The 22,634-nt window shown below is 36.0% G+C and overlaps 2 protein-coding genes across 15 annotated transcripts in view; one reads left to right on the forward strand and one right to left on the reverse strand.

Moving 5' to 3' along the window:
* LOC5574837 overlaps positions 1-22,588 on the forward strand; it is a 29,872-nt gene extending 7,284 nt beyond the window's left edge. The window contains exons 2-6 of the mRNA XM_001661604.2: positions 5,909-6,056; positions 16,058-16,151; positions 16,238-16,358; positions 16,420-16,644; positions 21,650-22,588. Coding sequence (XP_001661654.2) covers positions 5,909-6,056; positions 16,058-16,151; positions 16,238-16,358; positions 16,420-16,644; positions 21,650-22,408 — 1,347 coding nt within the window. The 3' untranslated portion in view covers positions 22,409-22,588. The remainder of the gene's footprint in view (positions 1-5,908; positions 6,057-16,057; positions 16,152-16,237; positions 16,359-16,419; positions 16,645-21,649) is intronic.
* Positions 1-22,634, reverse strand: part of LOC5574827 (coiled-coil domain-containing protein AGAP005037) — a 302,411-nt gene that overhangs the window by 211,520 nt on the left and 68,257 nt on the right. The window lies entirely within an intron of this gene.

Genomic DNA, 22,634 nt, shown 5'->3' on the forward strand with positions numbered 1-22,634 from the left:
CCATCTTTACAGGGTTGTTGTCTGGCATTCTTGCAACATGCCCTGCCCAGCGTATCCTTCCAGCTTTAGCTACCTTCACGATACTGGGTTCGCCGTAGAGTTGAGCGAGCTCGTGGTTCATCCTTCGCCGCCACACGCCGTTCTCCTGCACGCCGCCGAAGATCGTCCTTAGCACTCGGCGTTCGAAAACCCCAAGAGCTTGCAAGTCCTCCTCGAGCATAGTCCACGCCTCATGCCCATAGAGGACTACCGGTCTTATGAGCGTTTTGTACATCGTGCATTTGGTGCGGGGGTGAATCTTTCTTGACCGCAGTTTCTTCTGGAGCCCATAGTAGGCACGACTTCCGCTGATGATGCGCCTTCGTATTTCCCGACTAACATTGTTGTCAGCCGTCAACAAGGATCCGAGGTAAACGAACTCGTCCACCACCTCGAAGGTATCCCCGTCTATCGTAACACTGCTTCCTAGGCGGGTCCTGTCGCGCTCAGTTCCGCCAACCAGCATGTACTTTGTTTTCGACGCATTCACCATTAGCCCGACTCTTGTTGCTTCGCGTTTCAGGCGGGTGAACAAATCTGCCACCGTTTCAAATTTTCTCCCAATAATATCCATGTCGTCCGCGAAGCAAACAAATTGTCCGGATCTCGTGAAAATCGTGCCTCGACTGTTATTGTTGATTCTAAATGCCGAATATCAGCACTTCTAACTAGTGATCCATAATATGGGCCAGGAAATAATTGTTTACCACGGTTATGGATCACTTCCAAAGAATGTAGATTTCTGCCATTTTATGCATTGGATTCGACATTTTCAGACAATAGCACTAAGGGTAAAACTCATCAAACATCATGGTTTGTAAATTTTATTTTTTAGCCGACAAAAATGGGTGGAAAACTTGGTGTGGAGCGAAAACAGTTCATATCTCAGTTACTACAATGCAGCATCACAAAAAAGGCATTTTATTCTTGTTTCCAGCTCGAACACTGCTATTTTTTACAGTAATATGTGGCGCATTGTTAACTTTCGCCGAATTATGCAATACAGATGCATTGAGTTGAATATCTCTTGATTTTGCGCACTGATCCGTAATATGTCACAATTTGATCCATAATATGAACATTGATCTATAATATGGTTTTCAGAAACCGATACAATTTTTCATTTTTATGCAATCCTATGTAAATATTATACTCAAAATAGTTTACTAACCGAAGTTCCAATTTGAAACGATTCAATTCGTGCTTTTAAATTACCATTTTACGTTTTCCATGTTGTTTTATTGAGTTTTATTGGTTGGACTCCACACTGTTTGTAAGTCGGTACACTTTTTTTTTTTTTGAGAAATGCACCATGAAGAGATTGTTTGATTTTGGAAACATGAATTGTTTTCACGTGTTGCCAAAATCAAACGTTTGATATTTGTGATTTATGAACGGCCTCAAACCCATGTTATGCACTTTTCTGGGAGTTCGAAACATTTAATATTGAAAATTGTTAGTAAATGAGTCATTATTCTAGCAGTTTAAACACTGATTTAACAATCATTTCCCACATTTTATGAATCAAGTATTTCACGCAAAATTCTCAGACAGATCTCTGTTATTTTGCATTTTTCCGTATGACTATGTTCAATGAATCTGTAAATGTTGTCTGGAACTCATTCTCCTATAAGTGTCTCTGTATTAACTTATGAAATTTCGTTTCTAAATAGCCCTCAACAGGCACACGTCTTACGAAAATGACATAAAAATACATCCTCATTGGCTACAACAATAATTCATTGATTAATTTGCTTTATACTGAAATCAATATAGTTTGTATTGCGATAAAAAGCATCGAAATGGTTAGGCACAATACTTATCAAAAAAGTTTCTGTGAAATTTTGTAATAAATTTCTGTATAATTTTGTCTCTTAAGATCATTGTGGGTGACTGTACTTTTAGTGTGAGCAAATGGTTAAAATGATACCACCGACCCTCGGAATGCTTAACTTTTCTTTAGATATATTTTACCACCTATATTTGATTTGCTTCTTAGAGATGAATTAAGCCGTAAATCATTCACTGTAGGTAGTCTATTACCGATGCCCACTCTTCTAGTTGTGATCATTGGAATCTAAAGGGATTTGAAAAGATCATTTACCCTTAATAATGCATTGGGGTCATTGTGTCCCATACCGGCACGCTGTGCATACACTATGTCAGCGTGCTGCGTCTGACGTAATAAATGCATGAAGAAGATTGAAGCGTAATCGATGGAAATTTCATCAGTGCTATGATTGGATGCCTTTATTTTTTTCCAAATGGACATTATCACATATATTCTAGGAATACTCGGTTTAATGGGTTATAACAAAAATAACCTTTAAACACCTTTGAAATAATTTTCATAAATTAATTTTCTTCACATTTTGATAGGCATCTAAAAAGTTACTGTAGTCTGATTTCTACCGTTTTGTGTTCGGTTCTGTTACTGGAAAAATCCATCTGCAGCACTAAAATAATTAGCTGTAATGACATAATAGCTCCAAAATAGCAATCATGTTCTTGGCCATTGCTCCGCATTCGTACATCGAAGTCAAGGATGCTAAGAAAAAAAAAACATGCACTTGCAACTACCCACTATAATGCAATCCGTTCGCAGTCGCTTTTTTTCATACAACTTGTTGTCTGCTGGTCGCTTCTGATACGTGGCCTTGCCGAAGAAAAATTGCATAATAACATCTGAAATCACCACCAGGTGACAGCTTTTACTTAAACTCTTTTACGTAACCGATTGGTTATACTGACCACCACTAAGTTCAGCCAATGATAGCGAATTAGCTTGCATGGAATTGAAAGCATGTTCAACGCATTAAATCGAGACGTGATTGAGTACCAGTTCCATCAGATAGCAAAATTTTCAATAACCTAAATTTTCTCGACTTTATAAAGTAAGAGTATCTTCGTGAATGTCTCACGACATACAATGGACTATTTTCATACAAAGCTCTCAGTTAATAACTGTGGAAGTGCTCATTGAACACTAAGCATGAGAAGCAGCCTCTGTCTTAGTTGGGTCGTTATGGCAGAATGAAAAAGAATATCACTATGACTCGAAAGAACCGCAGCTTTAATCACGAACCGTTATAACCTGTTGATTTTATAAAGTTTTTAATTATACAATTGCCTAGATCTAGAGGCTATTCCAGCCAAAGGAATTATAATGTTCTAAACAATTTGATGGGTACATGTACAATCTACATATTAAATTGAAACTGCGATTCTTATGGTTTCTTAACCACGAAAAAATGGTAAGAAACATTGAACCCACGAATCCCTCATTTTTTAATTTTCAAAAAGGGCTTATCCTTCAAAAGTCTCCTAAAAAAAAAATCATTTCTGTTAGAGCAACAATTATTAAGCTATTTTAAAATCAATTGTGGTCGGTGTTTCCTTAGTAGATAGCTCCCTATAGTCGCCCTAGTGGCATTTGCGGTTGTCTGTTATAAATCATTACAACATATTTTTGATATAAAGGAGCTGTTTATCGATGATCGAAATACCGTTTTGTCCCAAATTCGTCTGTTAAGAATTTATAGCTCGAACGCTCGTGTTTTGTATGAAGATTTCGCTGAAAAATTTCTTTGAAATATGAATACAAATAAGATTGGTAATTTGCGATAAGATTGGTAATTTGCATTTCAAGTTTGAAAACCTCGCAAAAGTATTCCTCAAAAAAACAAAACTTCAGTGTATAACTTCGCAAAGAGATAAACAGTTTCACAAATTTTGGCTGACTTATTCCCATTATATTATTATTATTATTTATTATAGAGGTTTTAACTGGTGTCATTCGCCTCTGAACATTCCCATTATATGCAATTTAAGTTATTACATGCCAGAAGTATTTGGAATAGGAATGAAAACGGTAAATAATTTTGATTAAAATTTATGCTCCTCTAAATCATAGTAGGGAAAGTGTACCAGTTATGGCTATAGTGGTTCCCTATTTGGCCATATGTGTTTTCTCGAAAACTTTCACATTTTGAATATTTTTGAATGTTCTAACATCAAGATTCATTTGATATAAAACTACTGAAACGCACAGAACGATTGTCAATTTGAAAATAATAAAATTATCACGTATGGCGAAATAGGGAGCCATTATGTCCATAATTGGTACACCTACCCTAGCACTATTGTACCTTGAAGGATGCGAACTGGAAATCAACAAGCAGCTGTCAAACTAAAATTTTCATAAAAATGGTCCGAGTATGCCTAGAAATGTTCGGTTATGATTTCGTAACGCTAAAAAATGTTATGCAATTTTTTTAACATAAAATTCACCAACTGCTAAAGAAAAGACGTGCTAAGTTCAAATTATGCATACGTCTTCTCAAACTTCTTCTGAAATATATTATTAACTAACATACGGCCAAAAACTTTATGATTACGTCTATTTATTTGGTTTATTAACTGCATTGAGTTGATGATGCTTTGTGTGAAGAATTTTAAGTGAGCACTTGGCATGTGGTTTCCTGCGAGACAAGCAAACAAACAACGGTTTTTGTTCTTATTTTTCTTCTTAGAATTTACGTCCCCACTGGGACAGAGCTTGCTTCTCAGCGTAGTGTTCGCATGAGCACTTCCACAGTTATTAACTGAGAGTTTTCTTTGCCAAAGTTGCCATTTTCGTATTCGTGTATCGTGTGGCAGGTATGACGATACTCTATGCCCAGGGATGTCAAGGAAATTTCTTATACGAAAAGATCCTGAACCGAACGGGATTCAAACCCAGACACACCTCAAGCATGGCTTTGCTTTGTAGTCGCGGAATCTAACCACTCGGCTACGGAAAGCCTCAACGGTTAGCACTCGTGGAAAAGATTTTTTTTATTTGAACATCCCAATTCGAGCAGACACCCCCCAGATTGTACCAATAGTTGCACTACTATTTTTTTATTAAACTGAATAAAGAAAGAATTAAGAAATAAATGAAAACCGAATTTAGTACTTTACCATTTAATTTCACTAGATTCTAAAATTAGCTGTGAGGCTATTGGTACACCGACCCAACAACCCATTTTTTGATAGAAAAATATTTTAAATTTTATGTATAATTGGTCAATGTTCAGGCAGACTGAACCAAGTGCTTCTTAATGGTTCCAGGAAAACGTACCCCAGGCATTCAAAATATTAAAATGTTTTCAATATTTGTTGTAATAATGTAACTTCCGTATTTGATTATACATCTGTATCAAAATACTTTTTTTTGTAATCAGAATTGATTAAGTTACGAATATATCTTTATGACGTAAAAATATCATCTGGAAAATGAAAATATTTTACTCATGAAACTTTAAAACGATATTTTAGGATGAACTAAAGTCTCATAAGCTGTTTTAATGTTAACATCAATCAATTTGACAAGCTGGCCAATTCCAACATACTGATTAATTTCATCCAAAACAACAAACAATTTCAATTACATGTTCGGTAATCACTGACATGGCTATATGAACTATAATATAAAAAACATAAGGTAGTCAAATGTAGTTGCCATCTTGACTTTTGTTTTTAATTATCGGATATAGGTTCAATATCAGTAATGTCATACCTCATATAAAGCCTCAAGACCCATGAAACAATTGTTCTGTGTTGGTTGAAATATAAAAAGAATGTAATGCACCCTCTTATTTCAATAGACATGCAATTTTTCCAGTCTATAAACCTAAATGAAAGGCGTTTCTAAACGATTTGCCAATTATGACACAGCAGCGCCGAAAAAATAAGAAAATGATCCAAAGAGGAACCATGTTATTGCCGCTTGACTGTTGTTTGCGCAAATTGTATAATGGTCTCGAAATGATGAACATTACAAACTGTGCCGCATTGTAAGTTTTCGCTTTTCTTTCCTCCCCTACAGAGTAAATGCAGCGTTGATAAATTCGCTTTTAACCATGAGGGCCGGGTAACCTATGAACACGAGTTGCCGGCGTTGCAGCAGTTCACCCTATGCGCATGGATGCGTTTTACAAATCATACCGGCGACCATACCATCATTACATATGCAGGTGAGTAGGCAAATTTTGAAATATTGTTGAAATTCAAGCCAATATGTATCAAGGAAAAGTCCAATATGTAATTGATGGATAACATATCATATCTCTGAAGTCTCAAATTATACCTCTACGGTGTGAAGTTGGTTTAACACTTTCAACAAACGCTGAGCGACAACTGCCTTGAAATCGCCCAAATTAAGTAGGTATCTTCTGACCCCATTAATACTCCAAATTGTCACAAAATAAAAGAATACAAAAAATGTTTCATAGAAAATAGAGTTCAATTACATCATCAATCTGACAGGGATCTGAGAAAAATAGATGATTCATAACAAACACAACAAACATTTACTTAAAAAGCAATACCCACGCGTGAAACGTTGAATGATGGTTCACAATTCACTTTTCTTAGTTGCGTTTACAACTTTTCAAGGTTCACTGAAGCCGACGCCGACAAGGCTGCAAGCAAAATGTAGGACAAAATAAAATCTGGTTTTGCTCCTACTATTTTCGCTTGAAACCATCAATTCGTAGGTATACCATTCACTCTCAGTGAGTAAAGTTGATGGTCAGAAATGATTTTACCTCATATTTGCCAAACCATTCCAACCATTCTAGATACCTCAACAAGCTCAAGGATTTTCATGCGTTTCTTGCTTTGAATGATCGATCATGGATCGATTTTTGGTGCTTGGCAGTCTATTTGGAACTTCAACATCTCGGTGCATCATTATTATTTATTGAGACAAAGCAATCGACAATATTTTAGAGTTTGACGTGACCTGACAGCCACGACATTAAACCATGCGTTTTTTCAGCAACTTACAGTCAAACCTAAATGAGTCGATATCTTAAGGGACCATCGACTCATGGATATATTGAGTCTGGGAACAGAAATGCTTTGAAAAGCTGTTTCAGGGGACCATGCAATTTTGATCTTAGTATGGTTCCATGAGTCGATATCATGGTTAATCGACTCATAAAGGGTCTACTGTATTTATTTTTTAGATTTTTATTTTTATTATTAAGTTTGTTTATTTGAGGTTTAATTGCGTGGACCATGTATGTAAATCGTATTTTTTTTTTCCTTTTTAGATTCATATCCTCTTTCAGTTATCAGTAGTTATCTGCATTGTAGTTGTAAACATTTGTATCAACAATATTACTTCTGGTTTGCTTTTAGAATACTGATTTGATGGGTAAGTTCTAAGTGAAGATGTAATGCCAAAATGTATATGTATGTGTTGGTACACAAGCACACAATGATTGATAAAGTTGTGTCACCAATCTTAACATAGATTATTGACCTGAATGTAAACTGGTTTATTCGAGTTATGTCATGTCGTAGGTATTTTTTACAACAAATGTGGAAAAACCTCGCTTTTTAGATACGGCATCAGCGTAGTAGTGTTGGTGATGATCAATCGCACGACAAAATGAAGATTGATTGACTCGCTTGCTAGTTATTTTATGCCAAACGTATTTTATGTCTAACAGGGTATCCTTTTTGGAACAGAAATTGATGTATTCTAGACAATAAAAATAATTAAGGTTATAACGTAAACGTATAGAAGTTTGAATGATGTATGAAAATATCCGCAGTTCGATAAGTGACTTAAGGCTAATTCCCGAGACAGTAATACAGTGAAACCTCCATGAGGCGATATTGAAGGGACCATCGACTCATGGAAATATCGAGTCATGCTGCTCAAAGCTGCTTCTAGGACCATCATAGTAATCATGAAATTTGGTTTTTAGTATGGTTCCATGAGTCGATATTGAGTCATGGAACATCGACTCATGGGGGTATCACTGTAGAATAAATCTATCAGAAATTAGCATAAAAAGTTCTAGGAAATTATCTAATAGATATTGTACAGCTGCCAGAATTTAGCGGCACGTCCAGAAATTTCTCATGAAATTGAACACGAGATAGAAATAAATTCAAATTTAGATAGAGTTAGCTCATTCAAGTAGAGCCATATTATGTGTTAAATTGAGGCTAAGTAGCTCGTTATTCATTCGACAGCTATGTTGTATTTGCAGCTCAAAATTTCAAAGAAATAAAATTTGGGAAGTGCTCAAATCTGGACTTCTGGAGTAAGCAGAAAACCCAATCTCTTATTCATTTGGAGCAAAGTGCATTTCTAACCATTTCCAATCAACCATGGAGTATAGTTAGTCTATGCTATACACAATTTCAAAATAATAAAACTCATTCCGCATTCTAAATACTGATTTGAAAAGCATCACCATAGGTATGCGATTTAAACTGATTTGGGAAAAGTATCACTATATTTCACGTAGAAAGTATGCTGATACTTTTACAGCCAAAACGGTTGTAAAAGTTGTGTTGAGTTCAACTCTACTAGTTTGTTAAAATAACAATCTTTTCATTAACTAATTCTATAGTATCACTCCAAACATTGCATCCATTTCTTATATCTAGGTGTTCTGTGTTAGGCAACACTATCATCCTTATTTGGTGAAACTAAATTAAGTTTTTATTAAAATTTTGTTAACAACATATTACATTTCATTTGTTGTAGCAGTTCAGAATTTTTACAGGTGAGTTGATTTCTCCTGCTTATAAGAGAAAAAAAACACTTTCAACTAACTTTATATCTAGATTAATCGCATTTATCGTGGAATATAAGATTGCAACGATTTTTGTCTAAAATTAGTAATAATTTCATTCGACATTTGTTCCAATGTTTCAACATTGGATATTCTTTGTAACTCATTAGTAGGGGAACATGGTCCAATTCGGACCTAGTAACAGTTTTTTGGCCATATCTTTTCAGCACGATGAATGGCATGAAAAGTTTTATGTTTTCGAGAAATCGAAATTCAGCGCGCACATTTTTCTCTCAGAGAGTTTTGTGATAGCTCCTACCAGGACATGGCTAGACATGTTTGAACCAACTTCTCCAAAAGGTCCGAATTGGACCAACCCTGTTCCAATTCGGACCCCCCATGTTCTAATTCGGACCACCCTATATTTCATCGTTATTTGCAATGTTAGTAACAAAATATTACTCAGATTTGTTTGGTATCGAAGCTTATTGAGCTTTTTCTGCAAGTGCAAGCATAAAAAATGAACTAAAAAATGAAAAATGAACGCAAGCATAAAAAATGAATTTCATTAAAAAATATGTCGGAAACTTGTTCAAAATTGGGTACGGTCAACTATTCCTGACTCGATTTTGAACAGACTATCGTGTATGGGAGCTATCGAGATGAAGTACACATATTTTCAAATTTTAGAGCTTTTTTTTTATTTATTTTGACAAAATACATTCGAAAAAGTAATTTTGAAGTTGAATATTGTAAAATTTTCCACACATTGAAACTTTGCTATGAAATATCGGGTTGAAAAGGTGAACTTGTATGGGAAACTGAAATAGACAACAAACAGACTCGAAGTCTCGGAAATTCAAGTTTGAGATGTACCTACTTATATTTATGGATTGAAGTACACTATATTGAAGGGACTGCGTTTTCCTTCGAGCTTGTGAACAAAAACACAGTAAATCGGATAAGGGATAGTTGACTGTATTGTTCTTATATACTACTCGTAAACGTTTTTTATAGCGTATTGCCAAACTATTTTGGATAAAGCTTGGCTGTGGTATTGATGAAGATGCTTTTCAAGTTGCTGATTTATTGATTCCTTTAGTTTTTGGTAATCTACCTCATTTCTTAGATTTTTTGCGAAGCCATTTTCTTGACCGCAACAGAAACAAAGGCACTATTAATCAATATTACAACTTCTGTGATTTTCGATTGAGTCGGAAAGATTTTCACGGGGTGGAGCTCTTAGAATAGACTGAGTACACGTTGAAAAACAAGAGGTCCGTATTGAACCATATCAAAAGGTCCGGATTGGACCAACAAACATTTTGAGATTTTCAAACTCGTTGAGCACAAACGGTGCATAGACATATCAAAACCATATGGTCAGATGAAAGCTTAGGCTAGGGTGATTCGATTATAAAATAACACAGAGAGATTGGATAATTATTGTCGCTTATAGAAGCTTGGAAATAACGCCAACCGACAGTACACCTGAGCACTTCAAAACAATAAACTAATATAAAAATCAAACGTAATAACTGAAAGGCGTCAAATTTATTGTGTTAGATCTAAGCCAAACGGTGAGCAGAAAAACGGTACCCACGATCTTTACAGTAGCGCCAGTATTGAGAAATGCTTGATGGTCCGAATTAGAACAGGGTCCGAATTGCACCAGGTTCCCCTACTATACCAGGAAAAAGCTTCAGAATAATTTTTAAAATAAAATGAATCCTCTGCAGAGCTCACCTTTTGGTAATACAACAACAGCTAGTTTATATTTGTACAGCATATAACAGATTCTTCTCCTTGGCATTACGACCCCACTGGGACAAAATATGCTTCTCAGCTTAGTGTTCTTATGAGCACTTCCACAGTAATTAACTTTGCAGCCGAGGACTATAACCGCTCGGCTAAGGAAGGCCCAGCATATAACATGGCAAACCTGAATATTTATTTGAAGATTGGAAGCTTGTTCTTAAGACAAAGTTTTGATTTTCTGTTGAAAAATGGATAAGGATATTTTACATATTTGTTACATTTGGCTTGAATGCCGTCAATGTGATTTTTGAAAGTTAAAATTAGCCCTAGGTACTTAACTGCCGTGAATCGCAAGTCAGTCCCATCTGCATTTTCGTCAAAATTGAGTTGATATCAGTTTTCAACATAGCTTCAAATGATCTTTCAGCTGCACTATTGAGACAACACTTTTTGTTCGGTAAAATTAGGAAAAAACACCAAGTCGAATTGTCCCATAATGAAAAGTGATTGCAAGTCAGTCCCACGGCAGATTTCCGCACCGTGTGACACAAAATTTAACCGTGTTTTAACCATCTTTAAATTTTTTCGGAAAAGGTAACGAAGTGAAAAGCAAATTGTGAAAGTTTCATTAAGATCGAAACTCGTTCCAATCTCCTGCATTTTTTTTTCAATATTTGTATTGACAACAAGTTTGAAAACTCCACATTCATATTTTTATCAATGCTTATTTTTACAGATGGAACTGACTTTCGATTCACGGCAGTTAACGTCATGTGAACAATTTGTTGGAACCCCTCTTCGTGACAACATGTCATGTCTATTTGAAAGTTTCAAACGAAGTGCTTTTGGTTCATGTGGGAATATTACAAGTTGAGCTTGAGCTTGAGCTTGATTGGCCGCCCGTGGATGCTACTCCAGTATCGCCAGATCAGCTGCACTTACACAAGGAACCAACCGAATGACTGCTTGGGACTAACAGGCATCCTCAGTGTATAAGTGCTGGTGATCTTCTATTTTTAGGCAATAATGGCACCTGCCACGTCAGAATGCAGACCAATGAGGGGAAGGGGGAGGAATTGATGATGCATTGAACTGGCTCCCACGTAGACCGTATATTCCACTGCATCCTCGCCAGTTCATGCGGGAGTGTATGGAATTTGGGGAAAGGCATGGCAGAGAGGTTTGCTTTTGTGGTTAGCAGACTGCCTATGTATCAGGCGTAAGAAAGGCGTGCGCGTGGAAGTAGGAAGCGTTAGGGAAACGATTTCTTGTCCGTCTCTGGTTCTAGCGTTTGCTATGAACGAATAGTTTGAGTGTGATATATTTAGAATGGAAGATAGAAGCAAGTGAGAGATATACAACTACAAAGTACGGGGAAAGGGACGGGCCTGGGATTGAACCCATGACCTGCATATGAAGCAGAAGCGGTAGCCATCAGACCACCAACCCCGTCTATCATGTGGGAATATTACAAGTTGAGTTTTAAAAGCTTTAGGAGAAATCTTTCATTTTTACCTGTGCAATCGGCAAAAAAAAAAAATATTGACATCTTAGAAGTAACTCAGGTAAGTCAGAGGTAAAAATATTGTATAATATTGGCTACAAAATGCTGCCTTGAGGAACACCAGCACTTACAGGAAGTCTTTCAGACTTGGAGTTCTGATAATTAACTCGAAGTGTACTATTTACAGATAACTTTGGATTATTCTTACAATGTATGTTGGAAAATTTATGTTTTTTAATTATACAAACAAGCCTTCATGCCATACACATACTTTTTCGAATGTTCATGGCGGAATCCAAACTGTTCTTTGACAAAAATTTAATTTTCATTTATGTGGACCATCATTTTGTTCAAAATTACCTATTCGAACCTATACTGATGAAGTTTTGGCTCAAGAATCCATCATTCAATCATCAGCAATCATCAAAAATTAAAAACCAGTTTTCTCTTTCAAATTTCAATCAATCCTTATGAAAATCTATCATCATATTTCAGATAGCAAGTGCAATGCAATGATAGATTTTCTTAAGAATTGCTTCAATTTTGGGTTTTGAAAATTTATAAAACGATGATGGTTATTTTCCTCTTCAGCAAGCTGATTGGACAATAGCTAGAAGCTTCTGCAGATATGTTTCCATTTCTAAGGAAAATTTGACAACTGAAAACATTTGTTAAATATATCAACCAAGAATGATAAACTACTCTCTGGAAGTTTCTTGATGAGGATGTAGAAAATTTCATCATCGCCAGGGGCTTTCATATTTTTTATTTTTATTTTTTATAATAGTTCTCACTCCTTCCAAATCAGTCTCCCAGGAATTTTCGAAAACGTTTTCTTGGTTGCATAGCAAGTTTTTGTGCTCTTCCGCAATTATTAAGTAAACTCTTTCAATGCCGGAATTGGCTCCCGATGTTTTTTTTTCAAAATTTTAGATAATTTCCAGAAGCGTTTAGAGCCAGGATTCAATGGGGATTTTTTTTTTAATTATTTTAATTCTTGATTGAGAAATTCGTTTTTTTGTTGTAGATTCTGCCATGTAATTTTCATAGCAAGATCTCGAGTGGGTTGAAATTGCACTCTAACGTTTTTTTTTAAAGATCATCGTCTATAATCACGAATTTGGATTTTACTCACCTTTAGGTATTGCAATGCCCCTTGCTTAAACAATGGAATAAGTTAATGTTTCGAGAGCGTCGTCAATATATTTTTTTTTCTCAAAGTATACTAACATCAAGAATTTTATCGATATATGTTTCAAATGTATTCCACCGGCTCGAAAATAATTAAATGTGGAGATGATAGTATTGCGAATCGCTTGATGTGATAGTTGAAATATGACAGGGACATGATTAGATTAAAAATCAGCATGAGTAATCACAAAGGTGACTAGAGCCAGTTGAGACCAAATCAATCGTGGAAGGGTTTCTAGAAGAGGAAAAACATTTTGGGATATCAGGGTAGCTATTGAATAGAGAAATATCCCGTAGAGCACACATCAGATAAAATTCTGCCATCGAAATTGCTTTGCGAATTATTCCATGAGCTATATGTTACATTACAGTCACCAATTACAAAAAAATGCTTATTACGAGTCAATTTCCGCAAGTCAGTTTGAAGCAAATTAACTTGCTATCCATTGCATTGAAAAGCCAATCATGCAGCTTCTTCTTCCTCTTCTTGGCAGTACATCCTCACTGGTACAAAGCCTGCTTCTCAGCTTAGTGTTCAATGAGCACTTTCACAGTTATTAACTGAAAGCTTTCTTTGCCAAACTTCCCATTTTTGCATTCGTATGTCGTGTAAGAGGTACGATAATTCTTTATTCCCAGCGAATTTTGATCTCTTTTGAGTTTGGATCCAGGTTTCAAAAAAGTTTCAGTAATAACTGCTGTATGTATGTTATTAGCTGTTAGAAAATTAAACAGCTCGTCCTTTTTACCATTCAAAGATCGAACATTACAGTGCAGAATATTAAAACAAATATTTGGATCCATTAAAAACGTAATCCAATAACAATTTTATTAGTACATTTTATTCCAACTTGGACTGACAGCCATAGTGGTGGTGTAAACATTGCATCAATCATTTGATTAAATTATTTATGATGATTTTCTGTTGGAATTTTTCATTGATGAAGAGGCGGAATAGAAGTTACCTGCGGTGGCATAAGTAGAGGTGTTTCCATTTGATTTGAGAAAACTAGAACGGTTACCCACAGGAAAAAAAAAACAAAGGGGAGGAGCTGGAATTAGCTGCGACAACATGGGTGTATGTATTTGCTCGGGTGTTTCTATTCGAATGGATAACCGACGGTAGAAGATTAGCTTGTGAATTAGCATTAATATGATTAACCTAATAATCATTAATCAAGCGATCATTGAGTGAAAAATGAGAATTATTGACGATTTATTCTGCCTATTCAGCCTACAAAAAACGTTGCCGTTCATCTGCCTGGTACGATTCTCAACGATTCGTTTGCAGGAAGGGCAATCACAAAAGTTAGACTTATAGTTGCCCCCACAATTTGCGCATATAAACTTTTTGGTATCTTCCTTCACAGGACCGACCTTAACATGAGAAGAACTTCCCCAAATCATGCATTGAGCATTCATGCGGCAATGTTTAACACCATGACCTCACTTTTGGCATTGACGGCACTGAGTGGAGTTCTGAAAATTTCTGAAAACAGTGCAGAGCCCCATTGAGGAAGCTTTTTCCAACTAGGGAAAGTGTACCAGTTATGGCCATAGTGGTTCCCTTTTTGGCCATATGCAAAATTTGGATAACTTTTACATTTTTAATCTTTTTGAATGTTTTAACATCAAGATTTATCCTTTATTTTACTGCCAAAACACGAAAGATTTTTCAAAATTCAATTTTTGATCAATTCAGATGACTGTCATTGAGTCCTTGACAGATCTTTTAAGACGTTCTTGAACACAAACGTTCAGTTCCATCGTCTTAGGGAAAAATATCGTGCTTCTTCTCTTCAAGATGTTTAAGAAGAAGTTCGCGATCATTAAGAGTTTCCGGCGAAACGTGACATTCACCTTTCTTTGCTATTTGGAAGGAAACCTTGATAACCTCGGAACAACTGACCACGATTGGCGGCACGCTTTGTTTCCTCACTTGAATTAACCCCTCTACTAGCAGCTTAATATTTACCACAAAAAAACAAATTCAAATCGCGATAATTTTTTTGTTTCTTGATATTTTTGCACTATTTTCTTATAAGTTCTCAAAGAACTCTACTAATTTTAGAACCTTTTTATTTTATTGACTATTGGTCATCTGAATCTGGAGATATTCCAAAATTTCTTGGGGCACCGACGCGTAGCCATAACCCACATAAATTTCTCAGGCTACATATCTTTTATCGTACTTGGATATTCACTCTTCGGAACAATACACTAGTCAGAGTATGCTGTGGAAAAATAAAGCAATTTGGTACAGCCGTTTTTGAGTAATGAGCATTTACGCTTCTTGTACCACGCTAGCCAAATAAAGATCCTGAAAACTTCTTATTACATGGCATTGTGTAGCCTTTATTTCATTTTTTTTTTTTTGACAAATTGTGCAAAAACAAAATGGCCTTAAGAGACATTTTATATGGAAAATGTCGGTACCCCAAGGAACATCGAACTATCTTTAGGGGTTAAAGAGCCTGGGCTGCTTTGATTTGATGTTCGGAAAATTTGTCTAAAGCATCGAACTGATTGTTCATTTCAAAGCAATTATTAACATTAACCATTTAATCCTTGGAAGAAAGCGCAAATTCCGGAGAAAAGTCCTTTTCTTTATTTTCGACATGCTTAGTGGCAGTTTCAAAACACAGTTTTTTAAAGGTAGTTGTGTATTCAAATATTCACCCTTCCTTTTGTTCGTGATTGCAACCATGTTTATTGAATAAACGGAACAAGACGTGACCATGTAAAGGTCTAAGAGTTTTCCTAAAGACGGTGTCCAAAAAGGATTACCACCGCTAGCTTTCGCTAGCACTGAGAAGAACTGTTCTATTCCTTCATGTAGTTTTGAAATCTTCCGAGAACAGAATTAATATGTATACGCACAGCACGAGGGTACGATGTACCCTGAATGAAATAAAGATATTTATTGTTATCATAATAAATCAATAAAAACTAATATAAATTTAATAAAAAACTTGTTTTACAGTTCCCGAAGAGCCCAGAGAAATCCAATTGTGGATAGCCAATGCTCGTGGTATGAGCTTCATCAGTTTAGCAGTACATGGACAATCACTTTTCAGGTATCATATAAATCAGTTATAGATTATCTATTGTCAGCATATGTGCAGTTTCTAATTTGATCCATTGTTTCATCAACCATTTTTAGACTGAATTATCCATTCCGGATGCGACAGTGGCACCATGCATGCGCCTCGTGGAATGGAAAAACAGGCGAATGGCAACTTTGGGTTAAATCGGAAAGAGTTGGACGAGGATTCCACAACAGGGTAAGCGATGTATCTTGATGAAGTACGATATCACCTTTGACTTCAAATCATACCCTTCTAGCTGGTGGACTACGAAATCAAACCAAATGGAAAATTGTACTCCGGAGGTCAATCGATAACCGGTCCAACTGACACTGACCTGCACTTCGAGTTGACGATGGTTCAACTTTATAAGGTCGCCTTGAGTGCCGGAAAAGCGCATCGCGATCACAAACATCATCACGTTCACCACTTTGATCATCACGGAGGGGAAATTACTCCAGCTCCACCAGTGCCAACTCAACCGGTAAGTATTTTCAACATGCAGATTACCAAAATGTTAATTCACTATCATTTTTGCAATTTCTCATCGTAATATGCTGTTGCAGTGTTATAACAATAATCAACAACTGATTTCAGTTGCGTAATGACTTATAAGCGACTATTAAGCGCAGCTTTGAGTTGCGTTATGAATTAGGGTCGATGTACCAATAGTCGCATAGCTAAGAACAAATATTCGTATAAAATCGAAAAATAAATCCAGCGGCATTATTTTTACATCATCTGAAAGCTTTTTATCTTGGTTTGTGGAAAAAAAATTTGAAACATAAGAAAACTCATGTTTTTGTATTTATCACCGCTTGTGCCACTATGGGAACACATGTGCCTATAATAACACTATTTCTAATTTTTGTTCCTATAATAGCACTAGCCTCACGGAGTAGGCAAAACACAAATCAAAACCGTATTTTTACAAAACTTTTATATTTTTCCTTTAAGGTGTGGATCAAATGCTTTCGATTGATGTTAAAAAGTTCTTAATTTATCAAATAATTTGTTTAATAAAAAATAGTTTCTCTTAGTAGTGCTACTATAGGACCATTAGGTTAACTATATGTACAAGGGAGCTAAAATTTCAAGCAAAACTATTTATTTCGATCATTTTTTGAACAAAATCGTGCTGTGTATCAATGGTACTTAGATAAATAACTACTGACCTTCATGCCAAAAAATATTTTACTACGATTACTAGCGAAACGGCCGTAAAAAGCCATTAGTGCGACTATAGGGGACTGTCTACTAAGGGAGCACCGACCCTATTACAAAAGAATTTTTAGATGGTTTTTGAAACGACAAGTCTGGATTACATCTCAAATGAAAGCCCATGAGTTGCCCTACAAAATGTCATATTTGGTTTTTTGACCTAGTTCGGGTGGAAAGAAAAAAATCGATTTGAAAATCACTATTTTTTTTATGAAAAATTTGTTTATCTTGATTTGAAGTACTTTCAAAATCCATATACCATGCTTATCTTCAAGTTCATATAACGTAGAGTAATCACGCCAAATTTCAACTTAATCCGTGCAGTTTTACTATAGTTACAGTCAGTGACATAAGTTAGTAACCAAATGCTGTTTTCCATACAAAATGCTCAAGTTTGGGGTGCTGTATCTCAGCTTCTGGTAGTTCAGCTTGGCTGAAATTTGGATGACGAACTACAAATAACTTGAAGTTTTGCCTGTAAAATTGTTATTACATTGCAGTCATTTTCCACAGAGTTTCAGAGGGTTATTTAAAGACAAAAGTAAGTAACCGAGAGACTTTTTAATTTAATTCGAAAACGTAAATCTTGGGAAGTTGGTGTGTTCTGCAAATTTATGTGACTTCTGAAATTGAACAACTTTGTGAAACAGACCAACAACCCACAACTTACCGTTTTCGAATTAAATAAAAAAGTCTCTCGGTTACTTACTTTTGTCTTTGAACAACCCTCTGAAACTCTATGGAGAATAACTGCAATGTGATAATTATTTTACAGGCAAAACTTCAAGTTATTTGTAGTTCGTCATCCAAATTTGCGTTGCGGTTCTCGCGAACTGGCTCTTAAAAAATTAATTGAAAATGCATGTGTTGCAAGTATTATATTTTTAAAACAAGTACTGACACCCAATGCTCGTTTTCATATACTGTATTTGGTTTTCTGAAAGTTTAAAGCATATTTTAAGTGATTTTTTTAATCAGTTGATATGGGGTAACATTGATTACCCATAAAAAACAACATACGGTAATATCGAAATAGTTATTTAAGCAACAAGTTGCAAAATGATGATTTTTTCAGCACGAGTTGTACATTTATCCAACGAGGCTTGCCGACACACACCGGTAGGAAAAGTAGGCCATTATATTGTGCATCTCCTACATAAAAAACGATATGACGGAATTGCTAAAACATCATTACTTACAAAAATCATGGTTCCTGAAGCCGAATATGAAGACCAAACTCTTACAAGTCATTTACTTTTTGAGTTATTTTAAAAGTTAAAACATTTTAAATTGTGGAATACGCCTAAAGGTAGGCAATTTCCTAAGGAAATTCTGCATTCCTTATAGAAATTTGTGAATTATGCTTAACTGAACATATTTATTAAAGTTTTGTCAACGGAATCGTTTCCAGCGATGTCATTTTTAGTAACAACTACATTTCTTCTGCTCATATCGTTTTCAGAACTCACGTGAGACATGATTCTCTGTGCGTTGCATCCATAATCATGAAAATCATTATTTTTAAAAGTTGAAAAATTTGTGCATGAACACAACTCAATTTTTGCAAAAACCTTATTGTTAAATAGATCATGAATAGAAGGAAGGGAATCACCATTCACGCATTGAAAATATCTCATAGCTTTCTGCTAGTGCACAATGCCAAAATGAAACGTGCACTATTAATGGATGCTTTCTTCCCAAGATTTGTGCCGTTGAAGTGCAACCTTAGAAGTTAATTCCAAACTGTTTCAACTGTTGCAAAATATTGCTGACAACTAACGAAAACCCCTTTCGTAAAGAATTAACAAAAGTGGAAGTTAGGTGCAAGATTGATTGATTCAAAATATAGCCGCCAAAATCGACTGTTTGAATTTTTCTACTGTCAGACTTTCTTAACCTAGAAAGCAGGAAATGCTGAAACGAGTTTTGTAATAATTGTGCGCAAACAAGCAAATTTAACCGTGGTAAGTGATTTTTTGTTCCATGATATTCACCCCTATTCTTGTTTACGGTGGATCCAACTTTCGATCGAATCCTATTCGAATGAATCCATAGCCCACTTGATTTTGCTGGCATAAAGTGCATTCGAACGTTAAAAAAATAGATCTTGATTAATCAAGATGATTTGTATCATGGGACAAAAAATCATTCCATAAACTTAATTGATGCTTGCTTTAAAGTAATATTTACCTGATCGTCAAAGATGATATAAATAACATCAAATTGAACGAAAATCAATGACTTGTAATGTACAAACTCTGCAATTCAAGGCTGAACTTTTCATCGAACCTTATCCCTCACAAAGTAACGAATGACCTCAAATGTTTTCACTACAAAACTATTGTTTTCACGTTTTATCCTGGTGGGTCGCAAAAACATGCTTTATCGTGTACTCGAAAAGTTTGGGAACCTATGACATATTGCATCCATAATTGGAACACCTTACGGTAGGGGGCCCTTCCTTAGCCGAGTGGTAAGAGTCCACGCAAGTTCAGCAAAGCCATGCTGAAGGTGTCTGGGTTCGATTCTCGGTCAGTCCAGGATCTCTTCGTAATGGAAATTTCCTTGACTTCCCAGGGTATAGAGTATCATCGTACCTGGCATACGATATACGAACGCGAAAATGGCAACATTGGCAGAGAAAGTTTTCAGTTAATAACTGTGGCAGTGCTCATCGAAGCTGAGAAGCAGGCTCTGTCCCAGTGAGGACGTAAAGCCAAGAGGGAGCAAAAGAAGGGTAGGCTAATTATCCAGTGGGCCAATCAAAATTTGGGCATTGGCAAAGTTGTAGCTGACAGAGTTGCTCGCTGTCACTATCAACGCTTAAAATTTGCTGATTTGTACAGGCCGACTGCGATACAATTCGGATCAATCTACATCATATCAACATCACGCCGTCTACTCCATCACAAGTGCATTGATGGTGATAGACTATGGATATCACTGATGGGTTAAGTTTAGCCTTAAATTAAGCAGCTAAAATGGCCATTTATCAGTACGATATTTTTGACAGTGTTGCAGATAGGTTGAAACTGTTTGTTGGTCACTGAAAAACAGTAAGAGCATGGATAATTACCACGTGATCACTCATTCCGCAGTGATTATGATCTAGAGTGCGATGTCGCATCACTGCTGTTGGTTGTCAAATCAAAGTGATATTGATAGCTCGCAAGTGATAGTGATAGTTTTAGACCATCAGCCATCAGCTGATAAGATTGATATTAAGCAACTCTGGTAGCTGATAGGGGAAGTGGTGGTAAAATGAACACCTTGCCGTTTATCTAGAAACAACAAATTTCGATGAATTTTTATCACGCACGGACGATTTATAGCATAATTCAGAGTGTTCGAGTTGATACGTAGGTCAATTGAAGCGAAAATATCAACGAAATCTAAGATTTAAGAAAATCACGTTTGAAAATTAGACCTGACGTAACTTTTAGCTTGGAAGACTCGAGGTTTTTCAGTGAGGTGAATATCATTATGATAAGAGGTCAAATCTGAAACCTTTAGAATTCTCTTTGAATGGGTTACAATCATTAACGGATATATTTTCGGTAAGGCAATAAAAATTTTCAGAAATATTTGTTTTGCTCGCATGATGTTCATTTTACCACCAACAGCTGTTCATTTTACCCAAGTAGTGCAGGTAAAATGAACATTTACATCGTGTTTTGCTAGCGACAAAAATATGTGAAAATTCAGCTTTTTTAGTCTGAATTCGTGTTGCTGCTATAGATAACATCCCTGTTTTTGATGTTGTGAGATATAACTATACAAATTCCTCGTTTTCTATCAGAAACAAGATGATTTCCTTAAGGTGTTCATTTTACCACCCCTTCCCCTAACATTTCCCTCGAGAAGAGCTCCATAGTGTATTATGAGAGCCTTTCCATAGTGTATTATGACTAATGGCTATATGACTGAAGACAAAACGTTGGCCTTTCCCATAGTAATTTCCATATAAACTTTAGTTGGCGTGTGTATCGTCAAATTTCTTTCAAATCACTTCAAACTTTGGGATGATAGTATTTTCCATAATTTACATCATTCAAGCATAGGGTAGCGTAAACTTCAAAATTTGCATCAGTCTTTTTGATAACTACGGATGTGGTCATAAGAACGCTAAATCCAAGCGTCAGAAAAAGGAAGAAGACTGTATTATCTAAAGCTTTTTTTCCAAAAGTTATTGTTTCGAAAGAATTCATACGTACCTAGTTAGATACTGATTATGTCACCTTCTACTAATAATCCCATTTTCTTTTTAGCCTGTTACCCCACCTGCTAATCCATTGTTAGCCAACGGTCAAATCCCAACGAGCGTTAAGATCAATCTAGCTACACAAAACCAACAAAATACTGGAAATCTAGGCATACCAGTAAAGGGCTTGCCTTCACAATTAATTGGTGGATTCGTTCCATCAGATGCAGCTACGATAACCACTCAATTCAAGAGTGGCCAGTTCCACATTGGTGGGCGCAATTTGCAACAGCAGCTGGCAATTGGTAACATTCTTGGCAAACTTAAAACTAATATTGCCAGCGCTAAACCAACCGGAACGGTGGTATTCCCCGAAGACTTATCTAAACAAACTTCAACATCATATATTGATCTGAATAACCCAGCAAATGTACAAATCATTGACGAATCCCGTTCGAAGAGTATTTTCAAACGTGAAATCACTTCTGATGAGAAGAAACTGCAAAAACGTGGATTGGTCCTATTGAAGGATGGAACCATCGTTGACGATGAAGGAAAAGGCAGTGATTACATCTTCGACGGACTCGCAGAGTTTGGGCTGCCCGATTTCAAAAATAAGCTAGGCAAGGAAACTGACATCGAGAGTGAAATTCGGGAGCATGATCGAGAGCCTGCAGAAGGAGAAGTCAAAGCCGTTATGAACATGTGTTCAAAGTGCGATGAAGAACCATTTGCCGGAGCCATTGTATTTGCTTGGAAAAATTTAAGAGCACAATTGGATCACGCGTTGAAAGCAAAGGCATCCTTAGTTTGCGGACAGTTTTAATTTAATATAGGAAATAATCACCACAGGAATACTCATTACTAACAATGCATTTTTAAGTGTAAAAGCTCATCGGGATAGAAGATCATCCATAATATGCGACAAATATTGTGTCTCATGTCATGACATACAAGCTTTAGTTGTAATTATCAGTTCTGTTACCCAATAAAACAAGAAAAATAACCATCGTTTTATGTAATTTTGAGAGAAATCAATAATGAAAGCATGG

The sequence above is a fragment of the Aedes aegypti genome, chromosome 2 (assembly GCF_002204515.2).
Source record: "Aedes aegypti strain LVP_AGWG chromosome 2, AaegL5.0 Primary Assembly, whole genome shotgun sequence".
Classification (NCBI taxonomy): Eukaryota; Metazoa; Arthropoda; class Insecta; order Diptera; family Culicidae; genus Aedes; species Aedes aegypti.